Source organism: Grus americana, chromosome 1 (genome assembly GCF_028858705.1).
Source record: "Grus americana isolate bGruAme1 chromosome 1, bGruAme1.mat, whole genome shotgun sequence".
Taxonomy (NCBI): Eukaryota; Metazoa; Chordata; class Aves; order Gruiformes; family Gruidae; genus Grus; species Grus americana.
Genome location: NC_072852.1, coordinates 93506338 through 93529858, shown reverse-complemented (window position 1 = coordinate 93529858; position 23521 = coordinate 93506338). Strand labels below are relative to the sequence as shown.

At 43.0% G+C, this 23521-nt stretch overlaps 2 protein-coding genes across 5 annotated transcripts; one reads left to right on the top strand and one right to left on the bottom strand.

Moving 5' to 3' along the window:
• Positions 1-8621, top strand: BLZF1 (basic leucine zipper nuclear factor 1). Of its 2 annotated transcripts, none has more exons than XM_054836217.1 (7): positions 1-108; positions 2003-2059; positions 3177-3616; positions 4284-4483; positions 5442-5570; positions 6153-6372; positions 7197-8621. In XM_054836217.1, exons 2-7 carry the CDS (start codon positions 2041-2043, stop codon positions 7380-7382), a joined length of 1194 nt encoding a protein of 397 aa, XP_054692192.1. In that variant the 5' UTR covers positions 1-108; positions 2003-2040; the 3' UTR covers positions 7383-8621. The 2 variants fall into 2 exon arrangements, with proteins under 2 accessions (XP_054692192.1, XP_054692203.1); XM_054836228.1 differs by having other exon boundaries at positions 48-327.
• Positions 8622-9231: 610 nt separating this feature from the next.
• Positions 9232-22518, bottom strand: CCDC181 (coiled-coil domain containing 181). Of its 3 annotated transcripts, none has more exons than XM_054836181.1 (6): positions 22384-22518; positions 16537-16697; positions 15027-16004; positions 12547-12693; positions 10688-10842; positions 9232-10057 (listed from the first exon to the last, which is right to left on the bottom strand). In XM_054836181.1, exons 2-6 carry the CDS (start codon positions 16672-16674, stop codon positions 9895-9897), a joined length of 1581 nt encoding a protein of 526 aa, XP_054692156.1. In that variant the 5' UTR covers positions 16675-16697; positions 22384-22518; the 3' UTR covers positions 9232-9894. The 3 variants fall into 3 exon arrangements, with proteins under 3 accessions (XP_054692156.1, XP_054692157.1, XP_054692155.1); XM_054836182.1 differs by lacking the exon at positions 22384-22518 and adding an exon at positions 19739-19827; XM_054836180.1 differs by lacking the exon at positions 22384-22518 and adding an exon at positions 19590-19722.
• Between the last annotated feature and the right edge of the window lie 1003 nt (positions 22519-23521).

Sequence of the window (23521 nt, the reverse complement as noted above, 5' to 3'; positions counted from 1 at the left end):
GGATTGGGCGAGAGGGGGCCGTCACCTGGGAAAGCTCCGCCCGTCATAGGAAGCGGAAGTTGGGAGAGGTGGCGGTTGCGACGGTTGTGGGTTCTGCTGTGCGCTTCGGTAACGTTCTCGGGGCCCTGCCGCCCCTCCCGCGGGGTGACGCTCTGTACCGCGGCCGGGGGGTTGGAGCTGCCGCGGGTTGCGGCCGGCCTGGTGGCAGCAGGGCCGGAGCTCGAGAGCGGCCAGGACTGGCTCCGTGGAGGGCTGAGGCGGGCGGGGAAGGACTCGGTCCGTGTTGGCCGATACCGCTGTGGACTGAGAAACCTCTTTTCCAGAGCGGTGGGTAACGTCCGCCTCTCGCTTACCGGCAGGCTGCCCGGCTGAGGCGAGAGGGGGGTACCATCTCGCCGCTGGTAGCCGAGGCGCGGCAGGGGCTCTGTGGCCGGGGCTGGGTCGGTGGTGGTTTTCCGAGGCCCTCGTGGGTCGTGACTCAGCCGTGTTAATCCAGGATTTCCTTGCGTTGTTTATCGTGTGGGGGGTTCTGCAGGGCACGACGTTAGCTGAGGAGCGCAGTGGTCAGCGGTTCGACCGGTGAAGGAGTTTTGCCTATTGGAATGTAATAAAAGGGAGATGTGTGCAGAGGCTTACATTGAGGCTTTGAAAGTAATAGGAAAATAAGAACAGTATTATAACATGAACACTGAAGGAGCAGGATTATCAGCAGATGGTCTCAGATGAAGTAGCTAAGACCAAGTGCTCATTATCAATCTTTTATTGAGTATTCTTGCCTCTACCTGAGCAGGTACATCATCATCCTCACTTTCCTCAGATGAGTAGAGATACTCAATAAAAAAAGAATGAACAGTAGTGACTAGCATGTCATGGTATTAAATGAGCAAAACCATAACTCCAGCCATAAAAGTAACAGATGGCAAGATGTTCCTGTATCTATAGTTGGAGAAATCTCAAGGAGGGAAAGTTGTTTCTTTAATCTTCTGGTCATCAAAAAAGATAAACCTCCCTTCTGCGAAACAGATCATGAATCTGGAAAGCTGGCAGTAGTGTGCTTACAGCTTTTCAGGGCAGAGAGCTGTAGCAGTGGAAGTCAAGAGTTATAGTTAAGCCTTTTGGGTTAGTGGTGTAATGAAAGGAAGTAAGGGCTTTGGGAGATCCCTGTTGAATAACAGGGAGAACTAAAGCAAAAAAAACCCCAAAACCAAACCCCAACAACAGTGATATGGCAATCTCAAACTAATGTAATTAATGGCAGACTGTAGAAAAGAGGAGCGAGTGGTCTGGGGAGTTGGGAGTGGGTGGACCTGTCGATAAAGGAAGTGTTGATAGTGTTGGTGGATAAGGGATAAAATGGCCAGGATGGCAGTTTGGGCCAAACTGGGGGTAAAGCTTTACTGCTGGCTTAAACTAAGAATGTGCAGCTGCTCAGGGCACTGACTCCCGCTTTGGCTGGGAATTGGCTCTATCAAAACCATTGTATTAGCAAGCGGGACTAAAGCAATTGTGCAACTGTGCAGTTGACATAATTTCCTTCTCACCTCTTGGCCTGCTTTAAGAACCGTGTAGGATTTCCCTTTATTGTGGTTCTGTGATGACCTTAGGTTATTTCTGCATGGTCGTGCGGTTGTACTCTGGGAGTGTTACAGTGTTTTAAAGGGTAAGGTGATGGCTCACTGAAAAAAGGAGAGAGACCAGAAAGAGAAATTTGGGGAGTGGAGACTGGAGCTGGATGAGGAGCAAGAGATAGAAGTTGAAGTCCAGCTCTTGGTGAAAGAAACAACAAGTGCCAGAAGTCTCACAGGCCTTCTCTTTTTTAACTCTTTGGGTCCTGGTGTGGTTTTTATGATTTGGGGTTTTTGTCCTCCGGTTTGATGTGATCTTTTTCACTGTGCTACTGAACTGGAGTTTAGAGGTTCTACTAGAACATAGGGTAATCAAAGATGAACTGTCGCTGTTATCTTGCTAAATACTTTTTTCCTTCCTCTCCTTTCTTCCTCAGACTTGTGTAGTTAGGAAGAGCTGACTGCTGAAGAGAAAATGACATCTCTAGAAAAAGGTAGGTGGTTCACATGCTATCTAAGCGTACTGGATTAAAAGTACTTTAACTGGAATTCTGAAGACCAGAGTTACAGTGTATGCTAGACTCCATTCATTTAACCTTATTATTAATTAACCTTATCATTATTGCAGTGAAAACCAGAGCTGCCTGGATGGAACAGTTAATTGAATATGTTTTTTCTAATCCAGTTTTGTATTAAAAATCAAGTTTGTCGCTGGTACTGTCACCTCTCTGTACATTTGTCTGTCAGTCCTCCTCTGGTATTAAGAACCTATTGATACTGATTCAGCCAACTTGAAAGTAGGGCAATATAATGATGCTACTACAGCATTTCTGAAATTCATTATTTAGCTAGAGTGTGCAGGCTCACATCACTGCCCACAGTACAAGGAAAAAAGCAGTATGTGTGGCTATGTACTAAGAAACTTTCCTGCTTTCACCCGTTGCGAGGAAGCTACTATGCTAATATTTCATTCAGCTGAAAACTTAGTGAACTTAAAGTGAATTTCAGTAAACGTTATTATGCATATTGGAGAATTCAGAGCAGAAAGCAGCATTACTGGGAATACCGGGGTCTGTTGATTAGAAATGAAGCAGAACTGGCTTGTTGGCTTTTCTTAAGCCTTCCTTTGGACAACTGAACCACATGGGAGATAGTACTTAAGTCTGCTAAACTTCTTAAGGTGTTAGTAGCTATGTAGCTAATAACTGCTTTGTATTTAATTCTTGCTTTTAAAATGAGACTGCTCTGATTCTGTCCGCTCCTGAAACCTGATTTTGCTTTCAACCTACGAGTAACATTGGCAAGAATTTTCCGCGTACTAGCTCTTTTTTGTGTCTGTGTTTAATCTTGTATGGCGGCAGGAAATTAATATTAATACAATTCAGATCAATGTTTGTGTCTTGTACTATTAGTATTAATGAGCAATATAGACTTGAGTAAGGACTTTTCTAACTTGTGCTTGATAATTGCTGCTGCAAAGGACTATTTTACACACGCAGTATGCAATTAAAATCTGTAACTTTGAAGTACAGCAATTAAGTGAAGAGTTACAATGAGACTGTAACAAAGTGAAAGGTGCTAAACTTTTCCTCTACTGTTTCTAAATTCTAGTTGATGATGCCTCATCACCCATCCGAGGACCTGGAGATGGAATGGAAACAGAGCAGACAGCCGAATCAGTGGAAATAATCACTGGAGCCAACACTACGAGCCATCATATCCACCACAGTCCACATAAAAAGACAGTCTCTTCCCTGAGTCCCGGAGTTCTGCAGCTAGGGAAAGTACATGCTGATAAATCAGTGGAGATTGAAGCTATTCGTATATTAGTCCCCAAAGCAGCTATCACCCATGTTGTTCCAACTAAAAATGCTAAGGTAGCTAAATCAGTGGGACATAAAGGAGACACTTTCCATCAGTCAGACGGAGCCGCAGATCCCAAGAAAGAACAGATAGAGCTGAAAAATGCAATCGAAAAGCTGAAGAATTCAGAAAAGCGGTTGTTACAGGATAAAGAAGGTCTCTCTAACCAGCTGCGTATACAGACAGAGGTAAGAAATGAAAGCTATTTTCTCTCACACAGTTGAGCTGCTTTGGTTTATATAAGCAGTTTGTGAATGTGACCAAAGAGAACTGCTATGACACACTAGCCTTGAACCGTAGTTTCGCTTTTGAACTTATCAGTTAAGGTACAGAGTAGAAATACATTTAAGTAATTCAGTGCTGCTTCTCTGACAAAAGGTGAAAGTATCAAAGGCTTGAAGCTGGAAGAAAAGTGCTAGAGGGCTGCAGGGAAATGGATCTTTCATGGGGAAAGATTTTGCTCCTCAACTCAACCACTAAGTGAAAAGTGTTATGCCATAGAACGGGTGACTATTTTTCTGCATAATATAATCTGTGGATGGCTTTTCTAATCCTGTGTTATCTTACTGATTACTTAAATACTACTGAAACTTTCTTGTTTCTTGTAGCAGGCTTTCATTCTTCTTTGGCCTCTGTTAGAATTTAAGCAAGAATATGTTACATGTGCATTAGTCTCAAATGTTTATGCTCACTGGAGTGGATTGTGAGGCTTAATATACTCTGCATTGGATGTGTCCCATTCTGGAAAGAGAGAGGCAAGTTATTAGCAATTTGCAATAACTTGTACTGCATTCTGGAAGTAGGAGGTGTTTCCTTCTATATTGATTATTACAAGACTGTCTGGTCTAATTCTAGGTGAATCGGGAGCTGAAGAAATTACTTGTTGCTTCTGTTGGGGATGATCTGCAGTATCACTTTGAACGGATGGCTCGTGAGAAAAATCAGCTAATCCTAGAAAATGAAGTGCTGGGACGGAATATGTCTCAGTTGTCTGAACAATTAGAGCGCATGTCTATACAGTGTGATGTGTGGCGAAGCAAGTTCCTAGCAAGCAGGTACTCCCTCTTACAGAGCTGATATAACTAACTAGATTTTAATTATGATGCTTAACGCATATTACAAAAAGGCCTTACTGCTTGAAGGAAATGGTAATAGAATACAGTGTCCTCCCTTTGATTTGCTAGTCTTAAGAAGTTTCCACATACTGAGTGAATAAAGTACTTGTGATAGTCCTAGCTAGGCAGGTGTTACTATCCTAATTTAACTTGTTTCTTTACCATTAACAGGAATTCTGAGTTCAGGGATGCAAGCCCTTTCTAGGAATGACAGTATGGCATATGCTTAGAGTAACACCCTTCGATATTGTAACATTCAGGCCCATTGAGATCTCAGACTTCTAACTGGTAGTTATTTAAATGTAATTCTGGGGTTGGTTTTTTTTTGCATTTACACTATCTCAGGTATTTGAAATACCTGCTTGGGAGGTCTGTGCCCACTCTCGTGGCAGAACAAAGTATGACAACGGTTGTCTCACCTGTAGCTCTTAAATGCTTATATCTGGCGCATATAACATCCACTTATTGCCCCTAAGAAAGGCAAAAAGGTGAATTTAGTCTGCAGCCGTAGCTGTCGTCTTTAGAGATGAATATGAAAAGATGTGATTACAGCATACTTGTGAGAACTGTGTTAGTAAAACAAAATGTATTTAGCTTTTTATCTCTCAGCATCCTGGTCCACAATGTTCACTTACCCAAGGCATTTTAAAGTGTCTGTTACTAGAATCGTTTAAACTCAGCAAGTCAAAACATAATCTTGCACTTGGGTTGACTGTAGTTGAACAGAAATTGCTCTTAATGCATGCCCTTTGTATTACGGTTGATACAGGCCCTGCATGGGGGAGGGGGGTTAGAACAGCAGCTTAATATTTAGTTTGAGCTGACAAATTACAGTCTGTAGTAGAATAAAGGTGGCTTTCAAACTGCTCACACTACTGATTGGAGATTTCTTTTGCAGGGTTATGGCTGATGAGCTAACCAATACCAGAGCCATTCTTCAGCGTCAAACCAGGGATGCACAAAGTGCAATCCAGGACTTGCTGAATGAACGCGATCAGTTCCGTCAAGAGATGATCGATACACAGAAGTATGATTTTTCTAATCCAGACTACCCCCGTGCAAACTTTTCATTTCTGTCAGTTTATTCTAGGCCATAGAAGAATCAAATAACTTTCCCCTGTTCCAGTGATATTCAACAAAAATCAGTTATGCTGATGGATGGTACGGTCACTTTTCAGTCTCAGAGCTGAAAGAGCCAAAGTAGCATTAATTCTTTCTTCATTCCCTGGAGGTGTGAGGTCTAAGGGTAATATATTGTAGAACTGACGTGCCTCATACCCCTCAGGCTTTCTCTATTTAATCCCGTACTGTCTTGACTTCAAGTCTCCTCTCCTTCCAAAACATACGGATTCTTCTATCTGTGTTGACATTTAGTGCTTATTTTGCCAGATGTCAAATAAGCTTTACCAGTATTAAAATACTGTGTTGGTGAGGCCTTGTCTTGGAGAATAGCCTGTTTGCCTCCTTGTTTTTAAACAGGGTTTTTTTCCATGTTTTTTGGTTAACATTTAGCTTGTGCAGTAAGTCTTGGGAAGGGACAATTCCTCTGAAGTGCTGATAGTATAGAGTACAAAAAACACTAATAGTGCTTTTTTTCCTCTCTGCACAGGCTGCTGGAGGAGCTGATGGTTTCTCTTCAATGGGGGAGACAACAGACATACTATCCTAGTGCCCAACCTTACACTACAACAGAGCTAGCAGCTGTGAATTGTAAGCTAGCCAAAGCTGTAAGCTCGCATCTTCTTGGAAATATTGGCACTAACAGTCCAAAAAAGGCTTCAACACCTGTGGAGTTTTGCAATACCCCTGCTGAGAAAATGGCTGAAATGGTAAGAACTCTTCATACGTCTCAATCTGTCAGCACAGAGTCTTCTTTCCAGAAAAGAACGCCTTGCTTTGTTTTAACTACTTAATATCTTGCCTTTTTAAAAAAACTATATGCAGAGGAAACATGCTGAATAAAGCTGTTTTCCTCATTTAAAAAAAAGACAAAAAAACCTGGAAGAATAAGCAGAACAACATAAATAATATGATGATTCATACTGTTTCCTTTTCTGTCCCTAGCACCACAAGTAACTGAGTAAAAATTTGTTTAGTGTGTCAGGAGGAAGCAAACTGAAAATAATTAATTGAGTTTAAAAACTGAGTGGGAGAAGAAACTTAGTTCAGGTAGGAATGTGTCATAACACTTCAGCAGAAGTTTCTGTTGCCCTAAAAATCAGTTCTGTTGCAATGGGTGGAAACACAGAGAAGCTATATGATTATCTTTCAAGATAAGGTTTCACTGCAGGAAGCCTGATGTTTAAATACAAACTAGACTAACGGTTTAGCCTGGAAGCAGATGAATAACAGTTGAGCAGCAAGAGGTTCACAGTGCCTAGTTATCTGTGTTGCCTGGTTTTGCTCAACTCTTGCTGAAAAGATGAGATTACTTTCTTATTCTCAATAAAATCATTCCTTGGATTTCCGATGGACATTACTAATTTATAAACAGTATTTAATGTCTTTATAGTGAGGGTCTGGATAGATGGACATTTAGTTTTCAACTTGAAAAACCTTGCTTTTGAGTGGAAATCCTTCTTAGCTGTTAGAGAAGGATAAGCCCCATTAGACTTAACAGATATATTTTTATCCTCAACTTTTCCATCCTTAGGTGCTGCGTGTACTGGATCCAGCTGCACGTACAGAAACATCAACAGAAGTTTCTTTTTCTGAGACTTCTCCATCCTCCTTCCTTTCCACGAAGAAGAATATCGGAAGGTTTCACCCATATACAAGATACGAAGATGTAACTTTCAATTGTTGCAACCACTGTCAAGGAGAGCTGATAGCCCTTTAAAAACATGGCAAATGCAACTGCATCTGCACTCTTTTTGAAGAATTACAGTAGTTGATGTTCAGCAGGGTTCCCTTTTTCGTATTTCTTTCTATAATGGATGGATTTAACATTGGAAATTATGCACTTTCTGCTTCTCTGCCTCTTGAAGTTAGGGACTGGCAGGATTTTGTTAGCCTCTGGGATACTTTTACTACTTTTCTGTCTTGAAAGCTACTTATTTTCTTCTACACAGGCAAGACCAAAAATGTTATGCTGGTCCAATTTGTAGAGCATAGAGATGCCCTTGACTAAGGTTTACAGTCTTCTTATAAATCTCAATGAATTTCTATTTAGAGGGAGACAAAAGCATAGCTATACCAAAGTAAATGAAGTGCTGATAGGTTATGTTTCTTTAAAATAGAAAAAAGCAATGGAAAATGGTCAGCTCTGTGCTTTTTTTTTTATCTTAGCCAAGGTGATGAACTGTTCCCAAGTCTATGTTCAGCCTTTTAAATTTAGTAATAAAAAGGAATATGTGCAATGATTCTTCATAGCTGTAAGTTCTGAAAATAAGAGCATGTGCAATGTAGCAGCCCTCCTGGCAAGAAGGAGAAAGAGCTTGAATGAACTCTAGCTATCATATCTAAGGAGTAACTGGTTTTAAATGGATTCTGGAACACTGTGTGGGGCGAGATTATATTTGTTTCCATAAAGCTAAAATAATGGATTTTCCATCTATTTCAGCTTCTATAGTGAAGCTGTTGCATAGCTGATCCTCAGCAAAGACAGACTGATATACCTCCTTTAGTACATAGTGTTGAAACCTGACCTAGCATTAGAAGTTAGTCCTTGCCCAAGGTCTTCCTGGGTGTTAGGGGAAGCTGAAGATAAGCACTAAGTTTGCACAGTTACTGGTAAAAAAATGTATTTTTTTACTTGTATGGTTTTATAATCTTGATGTAGGTTCAAAGAGAAGTTTTAGCAGATAATCTGCTAAATACAAAGAAGCCTATTTAAGTTGCAAATGTAAAGAGGAAAGGTAGGAGGATGCAAATATGCATTTTAATTTCTTAGTTTCCCTCCCAAATTTATCATATGTAGCTGTCTTGTTTGAAGAGTTTCTGAAATGGTTGCTTTTACCCAGTTTTCCTTTGAATCTCATACCATGATAAGAATATACGTTATAAATTCTTGCTGTTGCTGGCCATGCTTTGGTTTGCATGAAGAAAACTACAATAAACTTTCTCTGTTTGCTTTCAAGCTGCAATTCTGGATTTAATATAGCTGTATTTCTGACCTTGTTTTCTCTGCAGCATAAAAGGAACTATAGGACATTGAACTATAAACCCCTTTGCTCTACTGGTCTGAGGTAAAGAACCAAAAAGCACTACTTTTGTAGCTTACTACAATTAGGGAGGTACTGTGAACCTTTGCAAACTTTCCCTCTGCATTTGCTTGCCAGACACAAGGAGGAGGAAGGCACCTGCTATTCCTGTTTCTCATTAGCATGTGATATTTTCATTTCACATCTATGCCCTTTATCTATGCTGGTAAAAGCTGCAGCACAGCACCCTCCAGTCAAACACCAGTACTTTGTCAACATGCCTGTAACTTCTCCAAAATGGTAAGAGGAAAATACAAATGGCAAATTCACTTTACATCTACTACACTTCCCTCTGGTACACCCTTTGCATGTGGAAAAAATGTAAGAACAATGCCAGATCATAAATCTATTGGATAGGCAGCTGGACAGAATGTTCCTCATCTTCCACTAACTTTATGATTTCATGAGTGACCTCAGCTTCTTCTCTGAGAAGAGTTCACAATTTAGTTGGGTATGGTGATGTAGTTTATTATAATATAATTTAGTAAAAATGGACATGTATACAGGGAATCCAGCTTCCTTGATACCAGTAAAGGTTATAATTCACACCACCTTTTAATTTAATGGAATAGAAAATTACTGGATATGACTCACAGAAATAAGTTTCAAAAGCTGTTGCATGTTCACATACATGTTAGCCTTCCAGTAACCACTTTTCCTGAAAATAGTCCTCTGGTCCAGCCAGAATTAACAGCTGGTCAGCAGATCAAGAGAAAGTGGTACAAGAAACAGCATTTTCCAACAACATAACACCTTGTACAGTCTTCATCACAAGCAGCAGCAAACAGCAATATTAACCCAGCAAAAATTCAACATTTCACATAATAGCCCGCATCCAGGAATTCATGGTGGAGTTGAGCATAAAGTGCCTTTTAAAGACAGGAATGTGTATTTGCCACCCTTGTATATAGATGTCACACTCATTTAATTTGGTCAAACCAAGAAGATCCCTGAGTTATACAGAAAAGCAGGCTTTTCAACAAAATTACAAATAAATAGGTAGTAAAAATCATTGTCAGTGAAGGGAATTGTTAAACTTGCTTGAAAGCTTTAAAAACACCACAAAAAGTCAGTAGCTGTAAAGAGTAAAAGCTCAAGCCATAAAAATGGAGAGGGTTGCCCAAAGAACTCTGCAGTTACATGGAACTTTCAGCTGTAGTGGTCTGTGAAGCGAAAGGCTTTAGGCTCTGAACTAATGCAGTGGATGTTCTGCATCTGTTTTGCTCTTCTGGCTTCTAATCTAAGCTGCCTTGCTCTCTCTTTAGCAGCCAGTTCTTCTGCTCGTTTTTCTTCTCTCTTTCTTTTTAGCCATCTGTGGAGGGAGAAGGAGGACTAGAAGTACTGACAGTTGCAATTGAAAGTTTTACATCATCCATTCAAAGGAGACTTGCCCCTGTTTAACTAGAGTCACCTAGGATAAAGTTAGGTGTCATAGCTGAGCCATTCTAAAAGCCTGCCACTCCCAAACATGGGAGGTGCTACTTTTCTATCCCCATTCTCCTGCTTCTGCATGCATCTTTACCTCCCCCCTCTTGTTGAGCTGATTGATTGAATTCATGGACTTGACGGGGGAAAAAAAATCATTTAATTGGATGAACTTTCTGCTTATTTAAATGAACTGAATCAACCCAAGCCTGTTCCAGAACAGGTGGAAAAGGGGTAGGGGAGAAGGATCTCCCTTTTTCAGCAGAAGCAATTCACTCTTTCGGCTCAGGTTCTGACAAGTAATTTCACAACAGGGAACAAACAACATCAAGGAACAGATTTTTTTTGCTCAGGTATAAGTTTATCAGGGCATATTCATGAACAAACAAAACACCAGACCCCCACCAAAACCCAATAATGACTTCAGCAGTAAGAATGTACCATAAAATGACTAGAGTCTTAAGCTGATAGACTACAAAATTTTCAAAAATGATTCCTTAGGAATGACCCTACTCACTCTTTAAAGGCTCTGTTGCATTCCTCTGTTCTTGGGAAAAAAGCAATTCCCTCAGCTTGGCGTCTCAAATTTTCCATCTGTTTTTCTTTCATATGTTCTTGGTGCTTTTTTTTAAGCCATAACTTGAAGGCTTCTTCTGGATTCCTGCTCCTCTCCTATTTGAAAAAAAAAAACCAAACCAAAACACAACACATGTATACAAAATATATCATTAGATAACCTTTATATTAATCATAATAGTTTTTTGAACTCCGTTGGCATCTCCCATCCATGAAACATACTTTATAAGCAAACTGAAGCGTATGCCAATCTGGCATGGAATATATATATATGAGCAAGAATTCAAAGCAGTATGTTTTAAAAAAATACTGAGTTTAGCTTTTCAAGCTGTGGTGGGTTGACCCTGGCTGGAGGCCAGGTGCCCACCAGAGCCGCTCTCTCACTCCCCTCATTCACCAAACAGGGGAGAAAAGGCATAACGAAATGCTTGTAGGTTGAGATAAGGACAGGGAGAGATCACTCACTAATTATCGTCACAAGCAAAACAGACCGAACTTAGAGAGGGAATTCATCTAATTTATTACTAGGCAAAACAGAGTAGAGGAATGAGAAAATAAAATCAACTCTTAAAACACTTCCCCCCACCCCTCCCATCTTCCCGGGCTCAACTTCACTCCCGGCTTCAACCTTCCCCCCCTCAGCGGCACAGGGGGACGGGGAGTGGGGGTTACGGTCAGTTCATCACACGGTGTTTCTGCCACTTCTTCATCCTCAGGGGGAGGACTCCTCTCATCGTTCCCCTGCTCCAGCATGGAGTCCCTCTCACGGGGTGCAGACCTTCAGGAGCAAACTGCTCCAGCGTGGGGTCCCCCACGGGGTCACAAGTCCTGCCAGCAAACCTGCCCTGGCGTGGGCTCCCCTCTTCACGGGTCCACCAGTCCGGCCTGGAACTTGCTCCAGCATGGGCTTCCCACGGGCCGCAGCCTCCTTCAGGTGCCTCCACCTGCTCCGGCGTGGGGTCCTCCATGGGCTGCAGGTGGAATCTCTACACCCCCTCATCCTTCCTCCATGGGCTGCAGGGGGACAGCCTGCTTCATCATGGCCTTCACCACGGGCTGCAGGGGGATCTCTGCTCTGGTGTCTAGAGCGCCTCCTCCCCCTCCATCTGCACTGACCTTGGTGTCTGCAGAGTTTCTTACATCTTCTCACTCCTCTCTCCGGCTGCAAAAGTTCTCTCTCCCTAAGTGTTTTTCTTCTTCTTAAATATGTTATCACAGAGGCGCTGATTGGCTTGGCCTTGGCCAGCGGCGGGCCTGTCTTAGAGCCGGCTGGCATTGGCTCTGTCAGACACAGGGGGAGCTTCTAGCAGCTTCTCACAGAAGCCACCCCTGTAGCCCCCCCGCTACCAAAACCTTGCCATGCAAACCCAACACACAAGCCCATTGCTGCAAGGCAGAGGAACTTTAGAACAGAGCATCTGAATCGGGTTTTGGTCAAGTCACATGCATTAACTTCTTGCCAACAAGTTCTGATGGTAAAGAACACACTTCGAAGGGTTTTCTGGCTGCTTGTTCACTGCAGGGTTCAATCAAGTCATTCTCCTGATAAAAAGGAGCATCACAGTATCTCCTGTGATTTTATAGCTATTAAGTTTGTATATGCAGCTTCTACGACACAAGCCGCCCTGCCAAGCAGAACAATCCTAAACATGCCAAGCTCTTCACTGAAAACAATGCAACAAAACCATTTCCTGTGACTGTAAATTTTCATATGCTTAGCTAAAAACACAGGATTAGAATTTGGTTTTCCTATTTAATAAGAGCGCTATAGATCCCAGTCTTACATTAGGGAGATCTTACTTTGCTGTTCAAGTCTTCTAGCTCCTTTGCACGACGAATTCGCTTTTCTTCTTGCACTTGTTCTTTCTTCTTCTGTAACCAAGCTTTAAAAACCATCTCATTCTCTCTTCTTTTCTGTTCTTCTTGTTCCCTTTTCTTTTCTTCTTCCTTAAATGGATTAAGAGTGAATAAACTTAGTTTTTAAGAGAATCATCTTAATCACAATAGACAATAAATAAGCCATTTGATACAAGACACAAAAATACTGATGAAACAGGAATACTTGATGATTGCATCATAGTGGATACTACTTTTAGGAAGAAACAAGTTTGAGCACTTCTGCAGTTCAGGTTACATTCAGATACTTTCAGTCTAACCCATTTTGTGATTACCTCCATTTCCATGACACAACTCAACTCACAGACATTTCAATAGCAACAGAGGAAGACTTTCAAAATTAAGTCTGCCCAATAGCTCTGACTGACTTAAAACCAATTTAAACTAATGCATTTTAAAAATGAACGAAACTTTCAGGCTTGTTGGACCCCTAAACACTACTTAACTACCTACTGACTGCAGGCACTACCTTATAAATAAGGATTTTTCTCTGGACATAAAGTTGTAATGTATTCACTTAAGAAGTAATAATAGCCTTTTCAAGTTTACAAAATGATTTTTACAAAATTGAGAAAACTTTTTGGTAATTGTTAATCACGTTTTAGCTAACGGCAAGTAACTACAAAGAGAAGAAACGTTTCAAACGACACTTCAGAAAGCTGGTGAGGACATTCTACCAGGTTTTGACTCTTTGACACAAAAGCTACAATCCCCACTCATTTCAACACTCTGAGAAATCTATTCTTCTTACAAATAGACGAGGTTCCTCCCACCTACACACAACTTCCAGACTATCCTCCAAATTTACTGACAGAAACCCCACCAAAATGAAGCAGATGGATTCCAGTAATGTTAGAAATGTTTCGTGCCTGTGAAATCCATCACAGAATGGAAGAACTCCATTCAAGAATGAAGAAATAAGGAAATACATTCTTACCTATTCATAAGTCAGCCAACAGAGGAAGAGATTTAGCACACACTGTTAGGAAAATAACCTTCCTTACCTCCACCACACTACCTTTTACTTCAAATACGCAGAGAATGGTGTCAAGAGATCTAGTCTTGTACGTACAAAGAAAACACGTCAGTAACTCTTCACATTTCATACCCCTCATTACTGAGCTAAGCCTCAGCAAACTTTTCAAATGAAGCAGGCCAGACCTATTTCCATGGGTAGAAAGCAACTTTGAAGCCACTTAGCTTACTTAGAACATCATGGCATGGAAAAATGGTAGATGCTTCCATGCTCTTTTTATAGAGCAACATACATAGTAAGCTACCTTTTTGCAATTGTATCATCATAATACAAAGTGAAGCAAAATGTCTAAGTTTTTAAAATTTTTGGTAAAGATTTCTGAAGTTCCTGTTACAGCTGTCAGAGGCTGACTCTCTATTAAATACTATTTTTTTCTGAATAAAGAGTTGAGAAAGAATTAAAAGGGATTGTTTTGGGTTTTTTTCCCCAGTAATACATAAGATACTGATTTGATTTTCTAAAATAGATTTTTTTTTCTTTTAAATTACTGCCCTTTATAGATATAAGAAGAATAACCTCAGTACTGGGAATATTTTCTTCTTTTTGTCCTCTGTGTAGCACCCAGGTAAAACCAAACCAGAAGGAAAAGTATTATCCATTAACAGAAAAAGGGGAAAATAACCTACTCTGCAACAAACTCAGTGTGAAAACTTAGAACACTCACCCATGCAAAACCTTTACAGGAAGAAAGCATCCAGTTATATTATCAGTCGACGTGACTTTACCTGCAGGCGTCTTATACAAGCAACAAGGCATGCCATTTTTGAAGTCAGCTGTATCTTCCATACATGCTAAACACACCCTGCTTTGTTCCTAGTTCTCACAGTCATTCTCCTGCGTAAATCTTATTTTATGACCGAACACTCTCCCATATGATAATTGCCTATTTCATACTTCATGAGGCCCCAAATGTGCACCTGCACTGCTGTGGTTAATATTAACTTCCCGCATTGCAGTGTAATCTGTGGAGATGCGATACCATGTGCTACGTTCCAGTAAACAGGGGGCCTGTAATGGAACTTAGGTAGAAAGAGAGTCAATAGGCAAAAGCTGTAAGTACAATATAGCAGAAGAAGGCCTATTTATCAAGGATATATTAAACAAATATTTGATTTCTCCTGTAAGCAAGGCATGATCCTATGCCACTCTGTGGGTTTTTCTTCCTTTTAAGGAAAGGAGTTTTGAGAGATTCTGTACAAACTGCTAATACTAATATTAATAATAATGTTGTTGTTGTTACTGCCCTTTTATCATGGAAAAATTGAGTAAATGCCCTGAACATGTGGTCTCTGTGAAGCAGAGGAACAGGATGGTCACTGTGATCTACTTGTTGCCTCTGTATCTTTACCTCTTTCCTCAGTTTTTCTCTCCTTTGTTCTAACTGCTTCCGCAATTCTTTTTGTCTTGGAGAAAGACAGTAAGTGGAGCTTCTCACGGGCACATTTGCAGACTGCGCTCTCTGCGGAGTCTTCCGTCTTCCCAGACCTCTTGCAGCATTGATAGCAGAATTTGGACGACGCTTAGGGTTAGATGGAGGCTTGGGGAAATACACAGACTCTTCTCCAGCAGGAGAAAAAGAATTTGCTCCTGGTCGTACTGGAGGTACTTCCTTCATTCGAGAGACAGTGCCAAAAGGATCGTAGTGTGAAGATTTTGGAGACACATGCTGAGTTTCAATATCAGTAAAAGAAACACTTATTGGGGGCAAAAAGCCCTGGCTTTCAATATCACGTAAACTTAAGAGTTCAAACTTCCCATCTTTTTCCACTAGGATTTTACTATCCTTCTTTTCCTCATCCTTGCCAGCACGTGGTGAAAGTGATGTGCTTTCCTGTCCCATTTCATTAGAAATATGCAACCGAGATAGCCTATTTGAAACATCATCTCCTCTCGCAAGGTCAGTTTTATAAACTTCAGCATCTTCTAGAGGAGGAACTTCAAGATCCACTAACTTATCTTTAAATTTTAATTTCCGTTCTCTGTTCTGATCCACAGGAGTCTGATTCTCCAGCAGTTTGTTGGCTTCTTCAATCTTTTCCAAGATGTAACGCTTTATTTCTTCATCCTCTTCCTCATCTAGTTCCTGCTGGTTTTCCAGCTTGGATTCCTGGAAAGAGCTTTCGCTATCAGTATCAGATACACGGTCCCCCTGTTTAATATCAGACCTGGTTTCCAAACTGTCTTCATGGGAGGGTCTCGCTTTCACATCTACATCTGCCTTTGAAAGTTGATCTGGATTTTCTTCCATTTTGCCATTGTCTTCCTCAAAGTTGTCTGCAACTTTAACAATCTGTGCCTCAATATCCTCTTCATTTTTTTCAGGATTCTAAAAAAATTAAAATAAACTCGTCTATTCTCCCAACAAAGAACAGTATTAGAGAAAGCGAAAAGAAACAGCAAGAGAGAAGAGCAGTACTAACTACCTTAATTATAAAACAGGCTGTCAAATAGTGCATGTCATAACTAATAGCTTTTTTGGCACTAACAACTCTGTTGCAGTTTCTCCATGTTCACATCTGCACAAAGTTTAACTAACCATAGCTTGCGCAGTAAAGTGATCAGTGACAGCATAAAAACAGAACAATGTGTGTTGTACAAACACTTAAACGAACCCAGAAGTCCTTTGAAACAAATATATTCTTTTCAACAAACACTGAATTTCCTGGTTTAAGGCAATTATAACCAAACTAACCATTTCACTGAATTATTTTTCACTATAATTCCAAATAAACTTCCTTGTCAAAATTTAGTGAATATACCTACACATTTCAACCCATATTGAATTTTGTGCTTATGATTCCAAATATTACTCAATTTTGTCTTCTAAATAAGACAACTAGCATTAATTTAACAAATACCTCTTTTACACCAAGGTTTTCTTTTTCTTCTTCATTCACTAGCCATTCGAGGTCTTTTTCAAAGTCATCCTCATATTCTCCACTTTCTGTTAAATCACCCATATCTTCTGGATCTCCTTGGTCCTCCTTTTCACTCATTTTGGTGATGTGTTAGAGTAATACTATAAAAAGGAGAGGAAAAAAAATTGTTTTAACACTCTAGTGACAGACAAATATAGAACATTGATATCTCTTAAGTCACCCACATCAAGCTTGCGAGCAGTATCAACACAACCACGTTAGACAGCGCCACAGCACCTCAGAACTAAGGATGACTAATAGTTTATAAACATGAATGGGTTTGGCATTTCCAACTCCAACTACTAGGGGAAGATTTGAATCAAAGGAAACTGAGGTGGCTTACTCAATGTCTTGCAGTAAGTCTCTGACAGAGCCAAGACTAGAACTCATGATCTCTTGTTAGTCCCATCCTTTAATAAAGAGTTCGCTACTTTATATTTATTAGAAGTACCACCAGCTTTCAATGCTCCCAGGTGTGTTTTACATTGTTGTTTTATATCTGCCTGGCCCACTTTCCTTTAAAGAAATCTTAACTTGTTTATTACATTGCAAAGACGTGGGATGCACAAGTCCTAGAAGATCCATGTTGTGGCTTACAGTAGATCAAGTTATCAAAAAGTTTCCCATAATGACATATTAAAACAAGACGACATTCATTGGACTCTTGACAGGAACCTTCTACTAAACTGACTGAACATTTACAAGCAGCTAGCTTTCAAACCATATCACCTCCACTAGTATTAGGGGTAAAGAAAGTCATGCAGACACCAACTGAGACTGCTGGGAAAAGGATTCAGTTCTAGTTTGAATTTCTGAGGAGGACAACAATGGGAAATACTCAGTAACCAGTTAATCAGGCTGGATATAGTCATATTCATGAGAAAACTGAAGATGAGCCACTACAAGGATTGAATCTTTTAAACAATCTTCAGACTGCAGAGCACACAGGTGCCAACAGCTCCTGAAGGACTGCTTAAATGCCAGTGCTTGGAGGTCCAGGCTGACTGCCTGCCACCTCTCAGCTCAGCTCACTCAATTGAAGACATGTGTCTCCATCTAAAGACACAAACGGGTTAAAGACACATGGAACACACATCAACCTAGAAAGCTGATTCTGCTCTTTTTACAGCTTTAGTCACTCATCATTTCTTCCCTAATTTGCTTATTACTGTTTGCAAAAGCAACATAAAAGAAGGACATGTTGATTATTCAAAAGTTCCTATTCTCTTTGTACCCTCTGCTGTAGGCTGGAAGGTGCCACTTCTAAGTGTCTCTCTAGTAGGACAAATCTGTGTCATTTACAACATACTAAAAGATCCTGATGCGAGCATTAGCATACAACACAATATGGGATGTAAGAATTAGCTCTGACCCTGGATGGCCAGGGAACAGAAAGACAGAACTTGCGGTGTGACCATCTTGCCCTTCCAGACAAGGGTGTCACCTTGACTTCTCAGTCTAAGCACTTTGTCATGCATTTTGTAAAAACTTTTCCATCCAGAAGATGCTGCTTAAATTCCTTCCAGCTTTTGTTTTAAATTCTGATGACTATCTTGGAGTTCTCAGTTATTTACTCACATGAATACCAGCTCCACTTCTTAAAATTCTGTGTTTCGTGCTTGACAACAGCGCTGCTCTTTTAGACCCCATATTTAGTCAAGATTTGTTTAAGAGGAAAGAATGGTAATAAAGCCAGGCACTTTTGTTGCAAACTTATTTGTAAACAAACATTATAGAAGTTTTTCTTTTTGTTTCATCCATATTTTGTTCAAGAAAATCTGGCATTTTTTTTCCTCCTAATTCACTTCTTTTTATCCACCACTTGCCATGAGAATCACTCTAGATTTCTCAGAGTTTAAGTTTTCAAACTTGTTTGGACCATTGTCTTAGCTTTCCACACCATGTCTATTTCCATCATGTTTTTCCTGCACCTCTTCTCATGCCACATGTAATCCTTTTTTGCTTGGAAATGCCCCTTCCTTCACAAATATCATTGGTTTGGGAGGTGACATGTACCCAAGTTCTTAATGGAGGTTACTTTGCTCTAGTACATATTCAGCACAAAAGAGCTATTTCTCTTTAACTTCTTCATTATAGCAAGCAGACACAAAAGCTACAAAGCTGAATTGTGCCTTCAGCAAAACACATTCACATCGGTCTGTGACACTCAACACCACAAATACTGAAACCCGTTCCATTTATTTAGGATACATATAATAAAGGGGAGCAGCATAAAAATCAGCCTCTTCTGTTGTAATATAAAGTAGTCACGGCTGAAGAGATAATAACCTTCCTTAAGAAATTCCTGAACCGGCTCCTATTCTATTTAGGGTCTTACAAACTAAAGATTAAAGTGCTTCAGCTTTAACAGGGACCAGAAATATTCAGAAAATCTCAAGTCTTCATTTTCACCTGCTTCTATTCTAATTAGGGGTGGGGGTGTGTATTCTGTGACCGAATCGTTCTGCAAAGCTTAGCAACACCCCTACGGGGTTATACTCAGGCACGGGCCAGGCACCCTTACAACAAAACGAGGGCAGACAGCGATGGACTTTTCGGGTTTTTGCCACTTTGTACCAAAAGACACACGCATAACAGATGCACAAACCCGAACCCAACACCGTTACGGTGGGGACGGTCCGGTGCACCCCCGCGGGCGGGACCAGCAGCACCCGGCTCCGCATTTCAAGGCGGGCGGCTTCTGCTCGGGCAGCTCGGCAAACCACGCACCGCACCGCGCCGCGCCGCCTGGGAGCGGCCCTGCAGACACGGCCTCACGGCGATTACTACCGACACCCGCGAGCAGGCGAAGCAACCTCTCACCGGGCCGTGGTAAATAAGGGCGGGCGGGCCGGCCGTGTGCAGCCGGTGGCAGCCTCCCGCGAAGGGGTCAGCCCGGGCCCAAGCCGGCAGGTGCGGCCGCCGTGCGCCTCACCGGTACTACCAGCTCCCCGCGGGAGCCAGCTCCCGCCTGTCTCGGACACCCCACTCACCGCGGCCCCACCAGGCCAGATCCCGCCGCTGCCCTCCTGGCCCGGGGGACGAGGTACCGGTGCCACCGCCCACCTAGGCCCAGCCCGCCCCGCCGGTGCGCCCGGCGGCGTTGCCATGGCAGCAGCGGGGCCCGCCCCCCCTTGCTCACCTTCCTGCAGCAACGGTGGCCCCCGAGGACCAAATTCCGCCCCGTCCACACCTTTTTCCTGCCGACGGTGCCGAAGTAGCAGCGGGCGCGGGCATGGGCGCGCTCGCGAGGCGGCACCGCCCCGTTGCCATGGAGACGGGCCTCCGCGCGCAGCGGCCTCCCCCCAACCCCCGGCTTTGTCCCCCATTTTCGGGTCTGAGGGCCCCTTAGGGGAAGGCGCTTTCTTTTTCCTTTGCGTTACAAAATTTCACTTAAAGCTCGGAAATTAAAGCGAAGCAGAGCGCTGGGGGGGGGGGCCCACAGACGTGAGCGCCCAGGAGAAGGGCAGCAGCGCGGCAGGCGGCTTTCCCTGGCCAGCTGAAAGCCTTTTGATGCTGTCAGAGTATGCACTTGTTTGGGAGCAGCCTGAGCATCGGCAGTTTTTGCAGTGTATTATTCATGCTCGAGCTGGTGATGAGCAATTTGATCAGACCAAAAGCTATCGGTGTCAAAATTTGAGCTTTTGTTAATAAAGATAGCACTGCATCTCCAAAGAGGTGCTCCTCTGCATTAATCACACACCACTCCCAGAACTTTGAAATGTGAAAAAGAAGGGAAAAAAGCCACCAAAACCCAGTCTGAATAAATCCCTTTTTGGAAAAAGCCACCAAACAGCAAGGGGAGGTGCCCCATGCTGCCGGCAGCCCTCTGCACAGGAGCAGGAGCCCCGGCCGTGCAGGGCTGGGGAAGTGGAGCTGAGATGCGTAGTTTGAACCAAGGCTGGTCCTTCCTCGGGGTCTGGGATTGACGCGTAAAAACCTCCCTGGTCTTTATGCCATGAAATACAATGGAGGCCATTAACTTTCCTCTGGTGACGCTGGAAAGGTGGAGGGAACGCCCACCAGAATGACCACGGCTTGTGCAGCATGGCTTCCCAGCCCCACGTTTTGGGGGACAACCTCCCTCAGCCCTCCCGCCGGCACATGGGCCTGGGCTTTGGCAGCATGGCCCCCCCAGGGTGGAGGAAAGGAGTTGTTCTCGCCGTGGCGCTGACACGGTGCCCGTCACACCGTCCCACACGCGGCCATAGCCCCCAGTTTGGAATACAATAGCCCAGCAAAGTGGGGGACGACAGTCTACAAATGCACCAGGCGGCCAAACGCCTCAGAGGGCAACACGTCCCCTGCACTAAAGGATTAATGTTAACGTAAGCAAATATGGGCAGAAAACAGCCGTGAATAGATTTAGCCGGGGCGTTGATAACTCTCAGAGTAAGACAGGTAGAATTACCCTTTCACTCACAGTAACGCAGGGCAGAAAGCTAAACCCCTCCAAGGTGGGGGTCAGGAGGTCTCTGAAGACAGCCACACATCACAGGAGGAGGTTTGACTCCATGACCTCAGGGTTGCTGCTAATCCCACATCATACAGCCAGAAAGAGAAATAGGGTTGACATTGGTTTCGGTGGGTTGGAAGGGCTCCCTGATATTTACCTAAGATAACACTTGGGTACCTGCTTGGCAGTGGTTCCCGCTGTACCTGGAAAAACTTCAACCACTGACCTCACCCAGGGACATGCGGTTATCCTGTGCTTGAAGACAATACACTGAATTTAGGATTTTCCATGTTTTGCAGACAGGTGGCTTTGACAAGTTCATAGCAGACTAAAACAAAGAGAACTGTACACAGCATCAAAGCTTTATGCTCTGCTTTTATCGTAAGACTACCCTTCATCTTACAAGTCAGTGCTACCCCTTTTGTTCACAAGAGATGCTTTATTTGACTAATTACAAATCCGTGTGATTGTTAGGGAATACACCCCATTGCTGGAAGACCGAGCTTGGTAATGCTTGGTAATCATAATGTAATGGTATCTTAGGGTCAATCTAAATTCATGCATGCATTCATTAACCCATATGTTATTAAATTTAGATTTTTAGATGTTCCCATCTGTGCGGGAGCTACAGAACACAGTCCTGAAAAAACACAACGGAAACACTAGCCAAGCAGTGCCGGGCTCCAAGGACAGGCCCCAACACGTTGGTTGTTCTTCTCTATGTCACTAATGCATCAGACACTGTGTTTAGCGAACACTAATTTACACAGAGCGAGTATGTTTGACAGAAGAAGGCTGCATAACACCTCCAGAGCAATGTTAAACAAGCACCTGAACACCTTCCATATGTTGTGTAGGAAACAGTTGACACTGTCAAGAGTTGCTGGGATCAAGGTCCTGAGCTCCCAGTCTCCTGCCCCTTCCATAACCAAAGTCCCTCTTTCCTTCCCAGTACTTGGCTACGATCACATTCATTGAGAAGCAAACGTAATCACCTCTGCGTGGAGCCCTTCCCTTTCCCCGAGAGCGCTGCCAGAGCAGCCAGCCGGCTGTTTCACACGCGCAAGCAGCCACAGCACGGTTGAGAGTAACCCCGCCATGCCTTGGTGGGCTGACACGGCCAGTGCTAGCCCAGGGGGACAGCAGCGGTTGCTGCTCCTAAAACAGGAGCCTCTGGCAGCTCTTACTATTCCTCACCTTTCAGGCAGAACAAGCCCAGCACCTGGCCTCTCCCCCCTAACAGTGACCCTAAAGCTTAGGAACCGTGCCACATCTTACCAGCATCACGGCAAGCCCGGTGCGGGATACACAGATTTGGTGGTAACACTTACCTCCAGCAGCTCCCAGCATCAACTGGAACAAAGAAACAGGCACAGCGTCGCAGGGAGACACCCCAACTGTGCATAGCATTTATCTCATCTGCATCAAACCGCACCGTGTGCTGTTTCGCAAATGCAGGAATTCAGCTCCTTGACAGTAGCTGGGTGTCCCTTTTCAGCGCTCTGAGCTGTACACAGCGTGGCAGGATGCGATGGGAGGAGCGAGGAGGATTGCCACAGTTCACGTGGACCTGCTTCCCTCACAGGCAACAGTAGCCTCAGGATTCTTGTCACAGCACCTTTCACCAGCACCAGACACATGAAACACTTAAATCCACCTTAAAGGGTAATGCTATACCTTGTGTGAGCTACTAGTTACCTTCCTGCCCTATGCAAATGGATGTTTAAACCCCTGCACTGTCAAGAAGCTCATCCCTGCACAGCTGACTCCTGTATTCTCCCAGAGAAGGCAGATGAATGAAATCCAGAGCAAGCCTGACATACCAACAGTCCTATCACTCATGCCTCAGCAATAAAGCTCTCAAGGCAACACTTGTAAAAACAGCAGTTTTTCCTAGACCTCCTTTTTTCCCCCCAGACCACCCATTTTCTCTTGTTTTGGATGTGCAGAGAGCTGCTTGGACTACTACCCACACCGAACAACATCATAGTGGCAGCAGATAGTCAGAGCACTTTCCCCTCCAGCCCAGGCTGTACTATCAGGTACAAGCCATCTCTTCTAGAAGCACGAGACAGTCAAGCATGGGGGTGGCCAGGATGGAGAGTTTACAGCATTTCAACCTTAAGGCCTCAATTTTGTCATTAGAAAGGTCCTCCTGCATGGCAAACAGGGACCTGCTTTCCCTTACAGTCACCCTCAGCGAGACTGATGCTTCCTGAGCAGGGTTATCCTGCACCACTGAGTAATTTTCTCCCCCACTGGACTAGTCTGCACTGGAACCGCGGTATTTCTGAACTGCTCAGCAATTAAGGTTCCTCAGTGCAAGACCCAAGACGTTTGCAGAGTTCTACAAACCTACACAAAACAGTCAACAACTATAATCTTTAAGACTTGACTCTTTTTGCATGGTTTGTCCTGTTTTTTGGGGGGGGTTGTTTGTTTGGTTTTTTTCCACCTCTTTGTTACAAA